A 20181-nucleotide genomic window follows, 5' to 3' on the forward strand; every position below is an offset into this window, starting at 1 on the left:
GATAAAGTATTTCATTTCATATGAATAATTCTAAATATTAAAATATGCCAAATGAATCAAATAAACTAACCTTTCACTTTAACATCAATACTGCAGCTCTCACTACCTGCCTCATTGGCAGCCTCACACACATATACTCCAGAGTCCTCAACAGCAGAATTCATAATTTCAAGTGTTGATATTCCATCTACAAATGAAATTCCATATTTGCCAATTGATGTAATGTCATTTCCATCCAAGTACCAGGTGACCTTGATTTTAGGGGTACCAGCTATCTGGCACTGAAATATTGTTGATTCTCCTTTTCTTAACATGGAAAATGGACTTGGCTTCTTAACAAACCGTGGGGGCTCTATTCACAAACAGAAATCCAGATGTTGAAACAAATGTATGCCTACCATTTAAACATAACAATAGAGGCATATAAATATAAAGGAAGCAAACCTTTAACAAAGAGAGCTGTTTTGCAAGTTGCCATGCCAACGTCATTGCTAACTTGCACTGTGTAGCTTCCAGAATCAGCAACCTTTGCTGATGTCAGCTCAAGGATACTTGAGGACTCATCCTTCCAAACTGAACGATTGGCTCCTGAAAGAAGTTCTTTGCTTTCCTTAAACCATTTTATCAACATAGGAGTTGTGCCATTCATGACAGCTTTAAATTGAACTCTAGAGCCTGGAAGAATGTCTTGTGACATAGGCTTCTCAAGAAAATATGGAGGTTCTAAAACAAAACAAAAAGTTAATCTTAATAGACCCGGGAGTTACCTGTAGTTGTTTTATGAAAAAAATCTAAAAATAATAATTCAAACCTTTAACGGTTAAATATCCAGTGCATTGGCTCTTTCCTGCTTTGTTGGTAGCTGCACATGTATAGTTTCCACTGTCTGAACCTTCTAGTTCATTTATTTCCATGAAAGCTATGTTGTCATGGAAAGAATATTTGTGCTTCCCACTCGGTAAAATCTCCTTGTCATCCTTTAACCATTTAATAGTTATGGGATGGGAGCCAGAAACTATGCATTCAAGATTGACAAAAGAACCTTTGACGCTGTCCATTTTCCTCAGTTTCTTTGTAAATGATGGGGGTATTATAAGATCTAATTAACACAGAAAGAAAACACTGTGTTAACTGAAAATTAAACATGTAAGTGGCTTACAAAATTAGGGAGAAATTTTCCTGGAAAAAGAGTATTGATCTATACCAACCTGAAACACTGACAGATGCAGTGCAGGCGCTTTTGCCAACATCATTTTGGACCTGAAATGTATATTCTCCACTATCATTTTTGTCTGCTGAAGTAATTTTAAGCACTGAAACATTTTCAGTAAAACTGATCTTATATTTTGGGCCAAATTTTAACTCTTTTCCATCTTTGAACCATGTAGCTGTGATTTCTTTGGTTCCTGAAAATTTACACTGCAAGGTCGCTGGATCACCTTCAGTGACGTCTACCGAGACAGCCTTGTCGATGATTGTAGCAGGTTCTGAGTGGGGAAGGATAAAATTTAGATTTTTTTTATCCATCTGTTAGAAAGCTTGTGTTAACTAATCTAAACTTAGTGTACAAAACTAAAATGACCAACCTTTTACTGCTAACAAAGCAGAGCACCTCTGAACACCTGCATCATTTTTAGCCTCACAAGTATACTTGCCACCAAGATTGCTTTTAATAGATGTTATGTGTAAGGTGGCTACATTATTTTTAAAGATTGCCTTTATGTTTTCATCTTCCATGACTTCATCATTGTCTTTCCACCATGAAATGGTGATGGGCTGGGAACCCTTAACAGAACATTGGAAGGCAACCATTCCCCCAATAAGGGAGCTAAGGTTTTCAATTTTTCTTGTAAATGTTGGAGGCTCTGAAGAAAAAAACATATCATTGTAAAAAGTATTTCTACAACTGTACTGCCTTTTATATAATCTGTTAATCTTGTAGGTTTACTAACCTTTTAAGTTCACAAGGGAGTTACATGCACAGCTCCCTACATCATTAAAAACTCTGCACTGATATTCTCCAACATCCGTGGAGTCAAATCTTAAAATGTTGAGACTTAGCATGGTATCCTGGTAAAAGGTCTTGTACTTTCTACCACTGCGAATTGGTTTGTTGTCTTTGAACCAAGATACTTCAAATGGTGCTGAACCTATAATTTCCCCTTCCAAAGTTACGTCTGAATCTCTCAGTACTTCAGTATTCTGGAAGTCTTTGACAAATGATGGGGGTTCTGTTGTATGAACAAATATGTATTTTTGATTATTAAGATGTCAAAGGTAGAAATGTCAATGCTTTCACTGATATAAGCACAAAGAAGGAATAAAAACACACCTTTAACTATGACAGCACAGCTGCATATATCTGTACCAGCGTCATTTTTAGCTTGACACATATATTCTCCAGTATCTTCAAGATTTATACTAAAAATGTTAAGAACTGCAATGGAGTTTAAGAAGGTCATACTGCAAGAATCACTCTGCTTAATCTCCTTATCATTTTTAAACCAGGTAATGTTAATAGGAGATGTTCCAGTAACTTTACATTCCAACTGTATGGAATCATCCTTTTTGAAAAGTTGGGATGGCTCTAGCTTCTGAATAAAAGTAGCTGGTTCTGCAGGATTGAAATAAGAGTTAAGATAAAATCTGCGTCGCATAAAAGAGATAAAGAATTTCTATAAAGAGTAAGTAAAGAGAATGCAAACCTTTAACAAACACGTTTGCACTGCACTCCACAGCACCAGCCATATTGCTGACTTTGCAAACATAATTTCCTGATTCTGAGCTTTTAACTGAATACAGTTCCAAAGAGCTGGAAGTGTTTTCTTTAGCAATGTAACAGGAACCTCCAGTTTTTAATTCTTCCACACCCTTAAACCATTTAATAGTTAACGGTGGTGTTCCTTTAAAAAAGGTCTTCAGACAAACAGTAGATCCTGGAAGGGTGTCTTGCGGCTCTGGTTTTGTTATAAAGCATGGTGGTTCTAGACGCATGAAGAAAAGACATTTAGCCAAAACATACATAAGAAATATAACACTGAAGAAGAAGAAGAAAATAATCTAACAACCAAACCTTTGACAGACAGTGTCCCTTTGGTGTCTTTGGTCCCTGCAGAATTTGTTGCTCTACAAGTATAAATTCCAGCATCATTCAAGTCTAGTCGACTTATCTCCAAAGAGGCAGTACCTTCCACAAATGATATCTTATGCTTATCAGAGGACATTTCTTCACCATTTTTAAACCAAGCAATTTTCATGGGCAAAGAACCAGAGACTTTGCATTCCATTCGGCAGAACGTGTTTACTACACTGTCAACATCTCGTAGAGATTTGCTAAAAGATGGTGCAATAGTTCGATCTGTTTGCAACAGAAATAAATATGTTCATTTAAAAAAGACTTGAATTATTGAAGAGCTTAACTGCGGTTCTTTTAATTATTATAATATATACTGACCTAATACTGTGAAGGTGGTCTTGCAGCTGCTACTACCAACATCATTGGACACATCAAATACATATTCACCGCTATCCTGAATCTCAGCAGAGTAGAACTTCAAAGAAGCAACATTATTTTTAAAGCTGATCCTATACTTTTTACCAGAAGTAATTTCCTTCCCATTTTTCAACCATTTTACTTTAAGTTCTGGTGTGCCTGACACAGTGCATTCCAAAGTGGCTGGGTCTCCTGCAGTCACTTGGATAAGTTCAGCTTTCTCTAATATTTTTGCAGGTTCTAAAATAAAGTTAAATAATGTTTGTTAGGTAAGGACCTCAAAACATGGTTCATCGGTAGTTATAATATAAGAAGGTAATGACTAACTGACCTTTCACCACCAACTCTCCAAAACAAGTTTGGCTTCCTGCATCATTTTCAGCAACACAAGTGTACTTTCCAGCACTATTATTTTGCACATTGCTGATATGCAGAGTTGTAATACTATTATCAAATGTCATTTTTACTTTTTCATCCTCCCGAACAACATCTCTTCCTTTCATCCAGGTCACTGTGATTACCTCAGACCCTTTAACAACAGCTTGCAAGGAAATGTTGTTGCCAACTATAGCAGTGACATTTTCAATCTTCTTCACAAATGATGGTGGTTCTGATTTAAAGAAGAGCAGTATGTTGTCAATCTTTATTCTTCATTTAAACTTGCATAAACTGTCAGGAAAATATATATTTGTTCTACCTTGAATAATACAATGAAACATAGTTGAAGCTGACTTCATGCTTGGATATATCTCACCCCTTAAAAAGGTTACCTTCTAATAAGGTAAATAGAGGCATGTGTAATGTCAAGGGTTAATGTCACAATGATTGGTGGGATTCTGACTCCAGGACCCACGTCGGTCAGCTGTTTGAAGGGTGCTGTGACCTATTCCTTGACCAGAGACATCACCGTGCATTGGTCACATGGCCTAGGTATAGCTTAGTCAGATTCAAGTGAATAGGCCTGAATTGCAATATAAAGCACAGCCACTTTACAATGCACGGCACTGTGCTTGGTAAGCTGTGAGGAGACAATCCATAGGAACTCTCTTTAAACAGCTGTTGGACCCCCAACAATCAGATATTGATGAACTATCCTGAGGATAGGCCATCAATATATGTACAAATCCCAATGAGATTAGGCATGTGATGTCCCTAAAAGATTATATATTGACAACGTGTAAAATTGTATTTGCTTCTCAACTGATTTCCACATTCTGCATTATATGTTCTGGATTAAGCTTTTTTTAAAGAAAAAGATAGTTTTTTGTGGCATTTTTGTTTCTTGCAGGGTATGAATATTTTATGGTTTGCTTTGCCATTAAAGAATTGTGTTGAAGAGAGAAGAAAGTCATTTTAATAAATACTATAAAAATACGAACCTAAACTAAATAAATATATAAATACTAACCTTTAAGTTTGTAAGTTGCATTGCAAAGGCATTTGCCAACTTCATTGGCTACAATACACTCATATTCACCAACATCTGCACTATTGAATGAGGAGATTTCCAGACAAGCAAAAGACTTTTGGTATGCCAGCCTGTACTTTTTGCTACTTCGTATTTGCTTCTTATCTTTGAACCAGCTAATTTCAAAAGGTCCAGTACCAGACACTTCACACTGAAGAGTAGTATTTGATCCTTTTACTATCTCTAGTGGTTCAAGCTTTTTGACGAAAGAAGGAGGTTCTAGAAAAGCATTACATTAGCAGAATAGAGTTACCATGATGAAAGTATTAGTTTACTTATATTACTAACCTAGCATTAAGAAGGAACAAACCTTTAACAATAATTTCTGAAGTGCAACTTTCACATCCAGCATCATTAAGTGCTTCGCAAGTGTAACTTCCGCTGTCTTCTACCTTCATGTTGGTAATATCTAGCACAGCATTGGAGTTGTCAAAAGACACTGCATACATATCACTCTGTATGATAGCTGTATTGTTCTTGAACCAAGTCACATGGATTTCAGGTGACCCTTTGATTTTGCACTGTAGATGTGCAGATTCACCCTGCCTTAGCAAATAAGATGGTTCCACCTTTTTCACAAAAGATGGTGGTTCTATGAAAAGAGTTTCAGAAAGAGAAGATGTTGAAATAAGAAGATTTTTGTCGCAAATAAAAAGAAGCCAGGTAAAAGAGTTGGAGTTTGCCATGTTTAGACATTGTGCATTATCGTTGTCCAGCCATAAGTCACTCACACTTTTTTGTTTACTTTCACACTGACATCAAAAGACCTTAAAGGTGGAGTACAGACAGAAGAAGGTGAAGGAAACATAAACATCTAGGTACTAAAATGCCTACTCTTAAATATATCTACTGATAAAATGCCCTGTACACATATTTCTATTCAAAATATTACCTGCCCTCTTATTTTGAGATATGTGTTGTATTTTTCTGTGAAGTGTTCTGTGTTTCTTACCTCTTATAGTCACCACTGAAGAAGTTGAGCTAATTCCTGCATCATTAGTGGCAGTGCACACATAATTTCCAGAGTCCTTTATCTTAGCTACAGGAATCTCAAGAGAAGCTACTTTGTCTTCAAAATATATTTTATAATCCTTCCCCGGAAGAAGCTTGTGACCATCTTTTGTCCAGGATACTGTCACTTTCCTGTCTTCATCTACTTGGCACTCGAGGCGAATAGATTTGTTCACAGCCGAACGTAAAGGTTCAAGCTCTTTGATAAAATGTGGCTTGTCAATGACTATTAGTTCAGCTTGACAGGTATCTATTCCAAACTTGTTGGAAGCTTTGCAAGAGTATATACCTTTATCAGCACTGGTAAGACTTAAGAACTCTAGGACATGTTTATTGTTTACAGCTGAGATCTGGCAATTCTCTGACGGAGAGAGGGGCAAGCCATCTTTTTGCCATATTGTATCAATGACTGGTGTACCTGTCACTGTAGCTTGGAATTTAGCTTTCTTACTCACAAAAGAAGTAACAGACTCTGGTCTAGTTATAAAAGAAGGAGGAAAGGCTTCTGCAAAAAAGAACAAAGGTTCAGTATTTTGGTTCAGTATTTTGGAAGTATTTTAAAGACATATCAAATCTACATATATTGTAATAAAAGAGGAAATTGTTTATCTAGTTTGAAGATTAAGGAAATGTTGACAAATGTACATGAATTCCTTACTTATAGCCACTATTTCCCTTTTTAACCCTTTTTAAGTGTTTAAACTATATACCAAGAAGAAGAAAAGTATATATTCTGTATTATGCAAACATTAAGGCGGGTGTGGAAAAAATATAATGCTTTTATATAAAATGATAATAGTGTGCATTTTAATTTATTTTGCTGTAGGACAATCCTCCAAAACGTAAGGCTAAATGTCATCAAGAACTATATTCTATGTAAAGAAGATCAAGGGGTTCTGGAAGTGATGATCTGGTCCCCACAGAGCCCTGATCTCAACATCATCAAGTCTGTCTGGGATTTCATGAAAAAACAGAAGTATTTGAGCAAGTTTACATCCACAGAAGATCAGTGGTTACTTCAAGATGTTTGGAACAACCTTCCCGCTGAGTTCCTTCAAGAACTGTGTAAGTGTACCTAGAAGAACTGATGCCATTTTGAAGGTAGGGGGTCACACCAAATACTGATTTCATTTAGATTTCTCTTTTGTTCATTAACTTTGCATTTGTTTGTTAGTTGAGAAAAATAAACTATTCAGACTTCTATTTTTGAAAACATTGGCATTTTTCCACATCTGCCTAAAACTTTTATGCATAACTGTATTTAGATGTCTCTATATCCCAGAATTTCATCTTCCTTTCTCCACTCACTTCTATATTTCAAAAACATTTTGGGGCATTTCATTTTGTGGCAAGAAAGGTATTTCCCTCAAAGATTTATTAAATCAATTAATTAGAAATTCCCATTAACTAAAATGTACAACATTAGAAAGACTGCATAGACCTATCACCCATAAATTAAGAATTAATGTTTCTTTGAGAATTCATATATAATTTTTTGCTATATAATTGATATATTTTCCGAAATGTTGTTAAATCGCACATTATCAATGCTTAGAAATTTTGTGATAAGATATTGTTGGAATTTTAATGTTTTAAGTTCACTTGCCCAACTTGTCAAAATACCTCCCAGAAAGAAATAAGTAATTTGTGATGTTCTGCTGTCATTTACTCACCAGTCACAGTCAATGTTGCAGTTGAGCTTACACTACCAAATTGGTTTGAAGCTTTGCAACTGTATTCGCCACAATCAAGTACTTGAGGTTTTAGAACTTCCAAGGTAGAAACGTAGTTGGAAGTCTTCACAGAGAATTTGTCGCTCTCGTATATTTCCCGCCCAGACTTAAACCACTGGAATCTGACATTAGGTGCAGGCTCTGTCTCACAAGTGAAGAATGCAGAGTACCCAACAGCAACTTCTAATGACTCAATCCTCTTTTTCAGCACAGGAGCTGTGAAAAAAAGGAAATAATAAAAAAGTATTATTTAAAAAGAAATTGAAAAGTCAAAAATACATTGATTGGAAAGTGAACAATCCAGGAAAAGTGAAGGGGGTGGCTGTGTGGATGAAAGGAGATGGTTAGCGGTGTTTACCATATTACATGACTACCTGGTTCTACTGCCAAATCATGTGAACATGCACAAGAATGTGGTTTATTACTGTATGCCACAGAGAAAAATAGCTGAAAATAAAGTCATTAGATTATTATACCAGAAAGTGATTATGCACGAGGAAATGGAAAATATCAAGTGTTTATAGCATGCATTTAAGTCTTCATTTGATAATTGTGATTTGAAAAGGTGAGAACATAATTAAAATGATAAAGTGCAATGACTCAGAAAGTTACAGACCTGTGAACTAACCAGTTTGTGGATATGTGGAATGAAGTGCAGATATAATTATTGTTAAATTTACTCTAAAATAGTGTGTTATTAGGTAAATTATCTTGAATCAGAGTTATCAAAAGCTGTCTATTTCTGTGTAGAACGTTGTTACTATACTACTATACTATAATATATTTAAAGTTTTTAGCACTGTATTAGGTAGTCCCTATATGATATTTGATACCATTCTGTTTCATTTCCCTTTCTCATTTGCAATGAACATCACTAGTAATTGCTCACAACTGTTTAGAGACAAAGTACTTTTCTTCTAAAGCCAGAAAGTTGTATTTTTAAACAGCTTTTGATAATCTTATAATAATCTGTCCCATTATAAACAGAATTAAAATTACTTAATGCATTGTGTTAGAAGAATGATTAGAAGAGATAATAGTGATCCAGATAAACCTCTTGTGTTTTAGTAATTCAGTAAGGCTGAGCCCTTGGTTATTAAAAGTTAAATTTTTACTTTTCCCGTTTTGCCCTCAGTTAAAAAAAAGGTCTAGTTGGTATTCCCCGTGTATTTTCTTCCAGTTAGGTTTTTATAATCTGATAGAAAGTATTTAATGCAAAAAGGTAATAGCTCAGCCTTTAATTAGATAAATTAATAAAGAATTAAACAGCTATTTTATGGGACAGTAATTTTACTTTATATAGAAGAATAAACTAGTAGGTGTTTAGTTATTTTTTAGTAACATAGCATAGGTATTTCCAACAGTCTCATATGATGATTTTTGTTGACAACCTATACTATAAGTGATGTATTTAAAGTGAGCAGGCAAATGTTATTCAATTATCCCCATAATCCAACCTCTTTTAACTACTGTGAGATTCGCTGTTGTTGTTGATTTGCCAGCGTCATTCAAAGCCTCACACGTGTACTCTCCTTGATGTAAATCCATATGTACTTTGCTGATTGTTAATGTATAGATATCATTATTTTCTGAACAGATGAACTCTAAGCCTGAAGACAACACGTTACCCATGAAGTACCAGTTCACGGACTTAGCATTGAATATAGTTGTTTTATAAGTAACAGAGCTACCCTCATCAGCAGTGATATCAATTAAACTTTGCTTGATCAGTGGAGTATCTTCACTATATATTTCCCTAGGTTTTCCTAATTTCTTTGCTATTTCCACTTGTCCCTGAAATGCCGTTATTGAAGACGTTACTTCGTCTGTGTAATAAGCTGCACCCACGTCCTTTATCTCAGTATTAAACAAAACAATACTGGAGTTTTCTTTAGTAGATATGTATTCAAACTCTCCTGCCTCAGTCAATACATTAAGTTGTCTGATTTCTTTATCTGTAGCAGTACCAAGCTTCTCTCGTTTTTCACACTCCAAACTTTCCTGCTCTTCACATATGACAGCCCGTAATGCAGCACCCAATTCAGACTTTAGGTTAGCCCTTTGAGGATACATATTAGGAAGTGACAAAGTAATTTCTTCCATGACATAATTGCTTCCTGTGAACACACATGTACATAAGGTATAATTTGATTCTTTGATTATTTGAATATTTCTAACATGAATATCTTCCACATATTTAAGAAACTCTCCAGAGAAAATGTGTGGATAGATTTGCAATGCAGAATATAAGGCATTTCTAACATGACCTTTAATTTCAAGACTATAACTTTTGGGACTTTCAGATATAAGAAACTCTTCCTTAGTAAATGTTTCTTGATGGAATACTTCAGGGGTGCCCATAGGTTGATTTACTTGAATGTCCACATTTAAATTTTCTGTGTCCGCTCTGTCTAGCATCTTAAAATTTTCCTCTTGTATGGAATGTTTTTCCTCAAGAACTAAAGGTAACCATATCGATTGTCCTTCCTGGATTCTTGAAGCATAATCTTGCTGAGCTTCATCTAAAAATTCAGCTCTTTCTGTTATAATACCTTGATTCTCGACACAATGAGTTTCTAAGGGAAGTATAAGCTCATTCAAAGTTTCACATGAATATATATCAGTATCTGGTACAGTATTGTCATGGCCTTCATCAATGGTTCTATATTCATCTGTAGTACATAGCTGCATAACAGGTTGGGAGTCTTCTTTCTGTAGACTACCTCGTTGCTCTTTCTGTGATAAAAGCAAGTCTTCTTTTGGAAATAGAACAAAGTCTTCTACAACATTAGCCAATTTAAGTTGTTCATGTTCCAGAACATGTCTAGAATTTATACTTTCAGGACTTCTTTGAAGAGTTCTTACAGATTCTCCTGTGATAAGACTTTTATTTTCAATAGTCAAACAGCAGTTGTAGCTTTTTTCCATTTTGTTTAATGCAGTATGTGATGTGGGATCTATAAAGGTGAGTTGTTCTTCCTTGGGTAACATTAACTCTGACTGTATAGTCTGGAGATTTAAAAGTGGTAATTGTTCTTTGGAAAATCCCAATTTTATTTCCTCGCTAACAGATTCTAGAGGACCTGTAGCTAAACATAAAATGGGAAGTCTTTCATCAGACAGTGAAGATAGTAGAGAAACTGAGCTTTTGGTAAGCTCTGCTTGGTCTTCCGTTGGAATATCAAAACAGAAGGGTTCTTCACTTCTTAGCTGTGACTGAGAATCTATAACTTGTACATTAAAAGGCTGATTCTGTTCAGCTTGAAAATCTGCAATGCTTCCATCTTCACTATGTAAGATTGGTGATGCGTATTCACATTGAATCTGATTTCGTTCCTCTGAAACTGAACTGCCTGATATAAATGGCTCTTTTATAGGAATAGCTTTAGTGTCTTCACTTTGATTATAAGTAAGTTCTTGTTCTTTCATCAAGGTATTTTGGGAATCTGTTACTGATACTTCTAATGGATCTAACGATACGCTCTCTGCTCTTGTCAGCAGATGTGATATGTCTATTTCCTTAAGTTGTGGACTTTTTTCTCTAAGCAATAGCTCCTTGTCGAAATTCACACTGTGAGTGTGCAAGACCTGCTTTTTATCACACGACGTTATTAGTTTTTCTTCGGTTGTAACTGCACTGTACTTAGTTTTTTCTTCACTTTTTACATTTGCATTTTCTTTTTTGGGATGCTTATCTTTCATTTTAGATTCCTTATGAGCCAATGTTATTTCTTCAGTAACAGATACTTGTAGAGGCTGTATTTGAGAGCCAGCTAACTCTTTTATGACAGGACTTACAGTCTCTTTATCACGCTGCTCAATTATATTTTCTGAAACTACAGATGCAGTTAAAGGGATAAATTCCTTTTCCTTAGAGTCATTAGAAACAACATGTTGTTCTACAGCTAATAATTCTTGTACCATGTCAGCCTCTTCCTTTTTTGCAGAATAATTTTCTTCTATACCAATTGTATACAGCATTGTATCACGTTCCTGTAGTCCAGCCCATGCATCACCAGATAGATTAACAGCATATAATCGTGTTTCAGTGGTCTCTTGAACAGAAGATTTCTTGTAAGATTTTGTAGTTTTTGTATGTGGCTCTTTGATAATTATACTTATATCTTTGTCCACTCTAAGCTCGGCTGTGCAAGAGGCATCTCCAAAGCTGTTAAAAGCCTTACAACTGTAAGAGCCACTGTCTTCCTGCTGACATTTGTGAACTGTTAAAAAACCAGTTCCATCTTCGCTATAGCTGACTGAATAACGTTCCCCAGCTATTATCTGTCCATGACTATTAAACCATTGGACTGTGGGATTTGGCTTGCCAATTAATTTATAGTTAAATGTAGCTTTATCATTTTGTGGACAACTAATGGTCTCTATGGGTTTTATAAAAGAAGGTGCTATGCCTGAGTCTGATGACTCATGCAACTCAAGTTTTGCATCTATTTGTTTTCTGTGTACTGTAAGATATGAGCTACACATAGTCTCACCATTGTCATTTGTAGCAATGCATGTATACTCTCCCTCATTATCTTTTTTCACGTAAGGTATGATGCAACTGTATTCATTGCCATCATATACAAATGTGCATGTCTCACAAGAATTTAACATGTTTCCATTATGCAACCACTGAATTTTTGGTTTGGGGAACCCACTAACAACAACTGATAATCTGACTACATCTCCTATTTCAGCCTCCACTGATGATAGCTGCTGTATAAAGACTGGAAAGGTAGCTTCTTTTTCAATCTCTAGTTTACTTAAATATGATGAAGTTTCAGGCATAGGTTCAAGAGTTCTAGCATTAGGTATTAATTGTAGATTGCTTTTGAAGGTTTCTGTTGTCTCCTCCTCTGTAGATATTACAAAAGAACTAGAGTCGTCTGCACAAAAAAAGAAGTTAATAGTATTACATTACTGAATATTCATCACTGATTTACTCATTTTTCTCTCATTTCAAATTGTATGACATTCCTATTTAGTTTAGAGTCAATGCATAAATATATGAAGCACAAAAATATTTAAGCAAATTTCCAAAAATTGTATTTGAGACACATACTGTATATCCAACAATTCATAGGCAAACCGTTATTCAGATATAAAACTTATTGAGGCAGAGTTACTATGGCAATTGCACCATACTTGTGGCACAAATTGAGCAAAAAAATGACGTGCCCTGGAACAGACTTTCAATATGTTTTAGCCACTTTTGCACTTTCAGAAGTATGCAAAAAAAGAGACATGGCTAAATAAAGTCCCAAAGTTATGTCTAGTTTTGTTACGTTTATTTTAGGATACTTTAACACTTGTGTTGTTCTTTTCCGGTATTGCGATCTGGCAGAGGATATCAATACTGGAAAAAACATTTCTGTTTGGTCATCATGCATTCTGAATTGAAAGAGATACATTCAGGAGTCATCAGGATGTCCTCCGTTCAGTCAGCATTCTGTTTTGTGACCAGACACAATACCTCTGCAAGCTGTGGTTTTGTGTTTGGTCATGCAAATGGAAAAAATGGATCCGGCACTGAAAACAATGTAAGTTAATGGTGACAGAGCATTTTTTTTAGGAGCCTAAAAACCCGGATCCATTACCCATTGACATTCAATGTATTTAGTGACAGATCCGTTTTGATTTCACAAAACTGCATCCAAATAGAATGGATGCATTCTGATGTGCAAAATCAAAATGGATCCTTTTAATTCCAGTATTGAGATCCTCTGCCAGATCTTAATACCAGAATTAACAATGCAAGTGTGAAAGTAGCCTTAGACAGTAGTAATAAATCTGCCCCTTAACTTATTAAAATAGTTTTAACTTTCGAAAATGTATTTGTCACTCACATGGAGAAATAATTAGACATTTCTATAACTTGGCATCCCTAACTTAGCATAAGTTGGAAAAACCATAGATTTTTTTGGTGGCAGTGTTTACATATAGTAAAGTATACAGCATTTTTTAAATGTCCTATTTTTTTTATTATGTAAAACATAAAGGTGTTGTCCAGTTTGGATCACCCATGTTCACTGTTATTGGCATCCAGTTTAGCATTACATTGTGCCATTGAAAAGTATGCCACAATGTATGCATTAAAATGCTTGAACACTTGCCTTAGCAAATTTATCGGCTATTTTAATTCTGGATAATTAAGTGGGCCCCAAACTGGCCCAGCCTACAGTAACTGCTATGTGAAGAGGAAGTCCGTTTCTCTATTCTTTTGCATGAGAGCCCCAATATCAGTCTCATAGAAATAAATAGAGAAACTGACTTCCTGATCATCTGTGGGATAAAGCTCACTTACAAACAAAGGGAACAAAAAAAGTCCTGGGAGTGCCACTTTTTACCCCCCAAAATGTCACAAGTGAAATATAAAAGAAAAGTTGAGTAACTTTCACCATGCAAATACAGAGCTGCTTAAATGCTCATTCACAATTCTGCGAGTTTCATTTAGCCCTGTCAAACATCTGATCTGATAGCAAAGATTTAAGAGCGAATTTATCATTGTTGGTGTATTTGAGGCTAGTTTGCAGACTGGAGTTGCTATATGCATTTGCGCAAATTTATCCAAACGGTGCACAGTAATAAATTTGGTGCAAGTGCAATGTGATTGAGCTTAATTCAGTAAGAGTATATCTGGGGGATGCCTGGCTTGGAGTTGCAACTTTTTGAAAAGTTGTACTTCATAAATGTGGCACAAATATGATCTACTATGAAACTCCACCTCATTTTCACTCCAATAAGGTGGTCCTAAGTGCTAAATTGTCTTCTATTGGATCTCTGATAACTGAAGCCCAGGGCTATTATGAATGTATCTTTTTGTCTGAGCAGTAAGGAAAACATCATGTAATTAAATATTTGGACAGGATAAGTAGCGCAAATAAATTTACAAGGGGATCTGTTTTTATGGAGACTTAAAAAATGTGGAAGTATAAAATATAATTCAAGAATGGAGTTTTCCATTAATACAAGGGCAGATTAGGGAGACCATGTGGTCTTTTTCTGCTGTCAATCTTCTATATTCCTACGTTTTATTAAAATGTACCTAAAATTTCACCTAAATTTTATTCAAACCTATTGTAAAAGTAAGAATATTTGAAATATATTTTATGTTGTTAGTTTTCTTGGCAAAATATAAACCTGAAGTTCATATGCCTATCGCGCACTGGAATCCATACACTCATCTTTGACAAATAAGCAATGTACTGGTGTGTGGATTGTTACATTGAGTGATGTACAGAAAGGAGCACTAATCACTGCTCCATTCTGTACCTGCTTGCTAAAAGCTCTGCATCGCTATGTCAGGCTTTAGTGGAGTGGGCACAAGCAGGAGCAGTTATGTGCTATTGGAAAAATACAAAAACAAATGAAATGTTATGTTTTCTTTTCTTTTTCCTTTATTTCATGAGCAACATTGTACAATAAAAAGATGCAAACAGCTGCATGAATTGAAAATGTGTTAATTTAAGTGCCTATTTACTGTATGTTTGTACTTTCTGGAACATATGGGAACAGATAGGATGCAATTACTATATATAAAAATGATACATCATCATCATCTTATCATGGTCATACAATTGCTTGCATTATGTACAATAGAATATATTATAATAGTAGCTTCAAAGAAACTACATAATCACTAATGCGATTTGATGGCAGAAATATGGACTATAGTCTCATCAATGAGACTAAGCCTACTTTGTTGTACTGAAGATGATGTAAAGGTAGTTTGGTGTTTTTAGGACTTTTATGTCAACTATTGAATTAAAATGTCATATTGCATTTTGGAGTCAAAACTAATTTAGTGATAATAGTAACAATAATGGTTTGCCAGTCTATTCCAGCATGTAACCACATCACAGGTTTAGCATTAAATTAATAAAACATTTTCGTAATACAGATTTACATGGAAGGCCAACATGGTTTTAAATAAATATATTTAGTCATGAAATTGAGTACACAAGTAACTTTATAATATACCTCATTCCTTTGATGCATAATTTTCCTGATCGGAATGCAGTCAGCAATTTAAGCAACATTTGTGCATAAATTAATCCTAATAGAAACATCCATTTTTGAAATGCTGTCTGCTTTCAATGTACTGTAAAATGATGCACAGTGCAATGCAAAAAATATTACATAGGTACTTCTATTTTAATGTCATGACTACACAAGCTTAAGCTAAACAACATCATATGATGGTATACACCATAAATAAACTAAACAGATTGACACAACATCGCAAACAGCCATTCACAAAATGATATCCTAAACATGTATTATATTAATTATACTATTGCTAAATTCTACCTTGTTATGAATATTTACACTGAAAACCGAGTTAAATTTCAGTTTCTCATCAAAGCGTACAGTGAATAATGCCTATGGCAAAATGGCAGTGATCATTTATTTGACACCATATGTCATCAAGTTTTGTAGAGTGCAAAATCATCAACTTGGAAGAAAAATGTGTTTTTGGCTATATTTTTCTATGTTATTATGAGGGAAGCAATTGTTTCTGCAGTTCCTTCTTTGTTTGTAGCCACACATTTATATTGGCCTTCATCCCCAGCGTCAACAGTATTTATTGTTAACTGATGGCATCCATCTTGTTCCTCTTCAAGTATGTACTTTTCTCCTTGAACTAAATGATCCTCTTTATACCAACACACATCTGGCACTGGAGATCCATGAACTACACATCTGAAAGTAGCTTGCATTCCAACTGATGCTTTTGAGTCTAAAACTGGTGTTGAAAACCTGGGAGGGGATTCTGTAACTTGAAACTCAAAGCTACAACTTTCAGAATCTTTAGCGTTAAACTGTATAGCTTCCTCTGAAGAAGGTTTATCAAAAACATCAAACTGTACATTTAAGCATTTCTCACTACCTACTTCACATTCACTTCCAGTGACAGCAATTAACTCAATAGCTTTATTTACTTCATTATTATCACTCTGAAACTGAAACTCAACTTCTATTTCCTCTTCATTCTCATTCAAAACATTTTGATCCATTGTCTGTTCATAATGAGTAATACCCTCTGCACATACTAAAGGACCATCATGAGAATCCTTTATTTCCTCCTTAGCTGTATCTGCATCTATAACATTTAACAAAGCTTTGCATGAAACATCTCCATAACTGTTCTCTGCTATGCATCTGTATGTTCCTGCATCGGACATGCTCACATTGCATATCATAAGACTTTGTTTTCCTCCTTCTTGTTTTATAACAAATCTTGTAGCATCTGGTGTTATGCATTCTCTTTCCTTGAACCACTTAATGGTGGGCATTGGCATGCCATCGACAGAGCAATGAAATTCTACATTTGATCCGGCTGGTACATTTAGGTCAGAGATGTGCTCACTAAATTGAGGCGGTTTTTCAGCTACTTCAAAGTTTATCTTAACATCTTCACTATCTTTTGAGTCATTGGCAGTACTTTGATCATCAAAAGCCAAAGGAAGTACATCAAGAGATATGACCATGCTTTTACTGTCGGGTGAAAATTCAGGAATAGTTAGAATTTTCACTTGTTTCTCAAAATCTTTAACTTCACTTTCATCCAACTCAACTTCCAGAAGAATTTCCTGAGGAGAAGGAGACCTTGATGTTGTATATTGCTCCATATCAAACTCCATTACATGCTGATGAGTGACTGGTGGTGGTAAAGCACATGATTTACCATCAAGAGGTAAAATGTCTACCTGAGTAAAACTTTTGGCTTCTCCTATAGGATTCGCAGCAATACAACTATATGTTCCACCTTCATTAACTTGTATGTTGTGAACTTCTAATATATGTATATTACCTTCTTCTCTTATTTTGATTCTGTCTTCTTTTTCAAGTACCAATGAATTTCTATACCATTTTACAACTGGTGCAGGACAACCTACAACTTCTACAGCAAAGCTCAAAACATTATTTTCAAAAACCCGTTTCTTAAGAATCGGTCTAATAAATGCCGGAGGCTTTAACACCTCTTTGTTTAACTCCTCCTTGCCTTCTTTCCTTTTGTTTCTGGAATCTGTTAAGCCTATTTGTGAAGGGCCAGCAATATTAGAAGGTGCCTGACATTCTATTTCACCAAAGTCAAGTATTTGTGGGACAGGTGTAAAGTAATGGTCAGGGGAAGTTGCCGGTGTAAGAAATGATTCACTTAAAGGAGAGTAAAAACGCTCAGCAGAAGAGGGTGGAGTATAGAAGTGTTCAATATCGATTGCTTCATCACTGAAAATACTAGCAGCCTCAATTGACATCTCTGATTCTGGAGAAAACGGTCGAGCAGACTGATTCTTATAAAATTCATAAACTGTATCAAAGGTTACATCTTCAACCTCTAGTGAGGTTATGTGTCCCATTGGAAAGTCTTTTTTACTTTTTATATCTTCTGGTAGTACAGAAGCAGGCTTTGCACTGATTTGATAGTGTGGTAAAGTAGATTGTGCAACATCATTAGTATCTTCTGAAGCCAAATTTTCAGAAGTATTAACACTTTCCTTCAAATAATCATTTATTTGCATATCCTCTAGATTATTTTCTTGCATATTCATATGCTGTCCATCTTGTTCACATTCCGTGCTTTCCTTGCTCACAATTGACATTAAATAATCATTACTCATTATATCTTCACCCTCAAAAATGCCAAGGTATGAAATATCTTCAATTTCATTCAAATTTTGTACATCATCATTTTTATGTAACTCATTCAAATTTAACCGGAATTTGTTGTCTTCTGAGGGTTCAGTTTTTTTAGCTTTTTCTGAATCAATTGACTTTGCCTCTAATGGCTTTGACTCAGAAGATGTTACTGGAGTTTTAACCATAGAACGCCGTCTAGGAGGGGGGGTTGGTAATTCCTTTTTAACACTAATAATTACTGACTCATTTTTTAACTGTCGTTGGTCAGTGCTGATGCTTTCAACCAAAGAACTCTTTCTGGAAATTGATTTATTGTCAATGCCAGCAACAGATTTTTGTCTCACAAATGAATGCCTTCTCTGTGGCACTACTGGTAATGTCTTCTTCATGTCTACTGTCTCTCTACTGTTTATGTCCTGTTCAACAGTCTTAACTTCTACTGGTTTGTCTTCAGTCTCGATAGTAGATCTACTTTTAATAAAGGAGTGTCGTCTTTTAGGTACCATAGGCAATTCTTTTTTTGGGCCATCACTAATTAGATTTTTAGGTACTGAATCCATACATTGTTCTGTAGTACTCTCTTTTACAGCATCAAGCTTAATTTCAATTGATTCATTGCTTTTTAACTGAAACACTGCAGATACTGACTCCTGGAGAACATTTTTGAATTCTGTATTTTCTACAGTAATAATGGAAAGTGGTAAACCTTGTTCTTCAGTTATTTGTGGAATAGCATCTCTTTTCACCTCTTCCTCTCTAATATCCTTGACAAAACTACTTACAACAATCGCTGCTCTTTCACTTTTCATCTCTTCCTCTCTAATATTCTTTACAAAACTACTTACATCAATCTCTGCTCTTTCACTAACATCACTCTTGGACCTGCCATTTGTAATATCTGAATCATCATAAATAGAACTTTGGAAGCTTTGGATTGTTTCCTTTAAGTGTATTTTATTATCTAGAATGTTAATTTTCTCATTAATTATCTCATCAATGCTCTCTATGAGATTATCATTGTCTTGGGTATCATGTGCAATTAATGTTGAAATGCTTTCTGTTTCTTTAGTACTAACACTGGAAACATGAGTTAGTGCTTCATTATTTAAGAACGTTTTGTCCTCTTTTTCTAATTCTGTGTTGCTTTGGTGCCATGTTACTTGTGGTTCAGAATACTCTGATATGATACATTCAAGAATAGGACATACCTCTTCTTTGAGATCTACTTCATTTTCTTGAGTTATTTCTTTTGCTTCATTGGATACATCAAAACCAAAGGTGAATTTATGCTTCATTTGTTGTTTATCTGTAGTCTTTTTCAGTTCAATTTCAACTGTCTGGAAACGTTCTTCTAATTCTTCTTCATAATCAGGAACTGGAGTTGGAGCAGTAACTTTAATTTCTACAGGCAATGATAATGATATGTCTGATTTGGAGGGCAGATCATAGCCAACTTGTGGGATCTGAAGAGTAAATCTGTTGACACCATCAGTGGCAGACTTTTCTTCAGTATTAGCAAAAAGTGACACAAGTTCCTCTTCCTCACCTTGAGTGAAATGTTCAGATATAAGCATCTCACATTTCACTAAGGTATTACTTTGGTCTTGATTTTCTATACTTTTAACCTTAAGCTTGCCCACTGTTGTGTCAGTTCCATACTGGTTAAATATCACACATGTTATAGAACCAGTATGTTGTGGAAGAGCAGTAGAGAATGTTAAAGTGGATTTAGTTTCTGTAGTAACTATGAAAAAATCTTTATTACGGGGTATTGATTTGTCATTATTGTACCATGAAACAGTTGGCTGGGGAAACCCTTGGAAATTACA

The 20181-nt window shown here is 35.1% G+C and overlaps 1 protein-coding gene across 50 annotated transcripts in view; it reads right to left on the reverse strand.

The window, feature by feature from the left end:
* The window catches only part of TTN (titin), a 249119-nt gene that overhangs the window by 177880 nt on the left and 51058 nt on the right, over window positions 1-20181 (reverse strand). For 48 of the 50 annotated variants that reach the window (XM_044303133.1, XM_044303118.1, XM_044303130.1 and 45 more), the window contains 16 exons: window positions 9163-12594; window positions 7646-7921; window positions 5914-6477; window positions 5272-5553; window positions 4902-5180; window positions 3825-4103; window positions 3455-3733; window positions 3074-3358; window positions 2706-2984; window positions 2333-2614; window positions 1953-2231; window positions 1587-1865; window positions 1209-1487; window positions 812-1099; window positions 445-723; window positions 71-352 (listed from right to left, as the gene is read on the reverse strand). In XM_044303133.1, coding sequence (XP_044159068.1) covers window positions 71-352; window positions 445-723; window positions 812-1099; window positions 1209-1487; window positions 1587-1865; window positions 1953-2231; window positions 2333-2614; window positions 2706-2984; window positions 3074-3358; window positions 3455-3733; window positions 3825-4103; window positions 4902-5180; window positions 5272-5553; window positions 5914-6477; window positions 7646-7921; window positions 9163-12594 — 7923 coding nt within the window. The remainder of the gene's footprint in view (window positions 1-70; window positions 353-444; window positions 724-811; window positions 1100-1208; window positions 1488-1586; window positions 1866-1952; window positions 2232-2332; window positions 2615-2705; window positions 2985-3073; window positions 3359-3454; window positions 3734-3824; window positions 4104-4901; window positions 5181-5271; window positions 5554-5913; window positions 6478-7645; window positions 7922-9162; window positions 12595-20181) is intronic. The other 2 variants (XM_044303159.1, XM_044303158.1) reach the window with 1 other exon arrangement.

This window comes from Bufo gargarizans, chromosome 8 (assembly GCF_014858855.1).
Source record: "Bufo gargarizans isolate SCDJY-AF-19 chromosome 8, ASM1485885v1, whole genome shotgun sequence".
Lineage (NCBI taxonomy): Eukaryota > Metazoa > Chordata > Amphibia > Anura > Bufonidae > Bufo > Bufo gargarizans.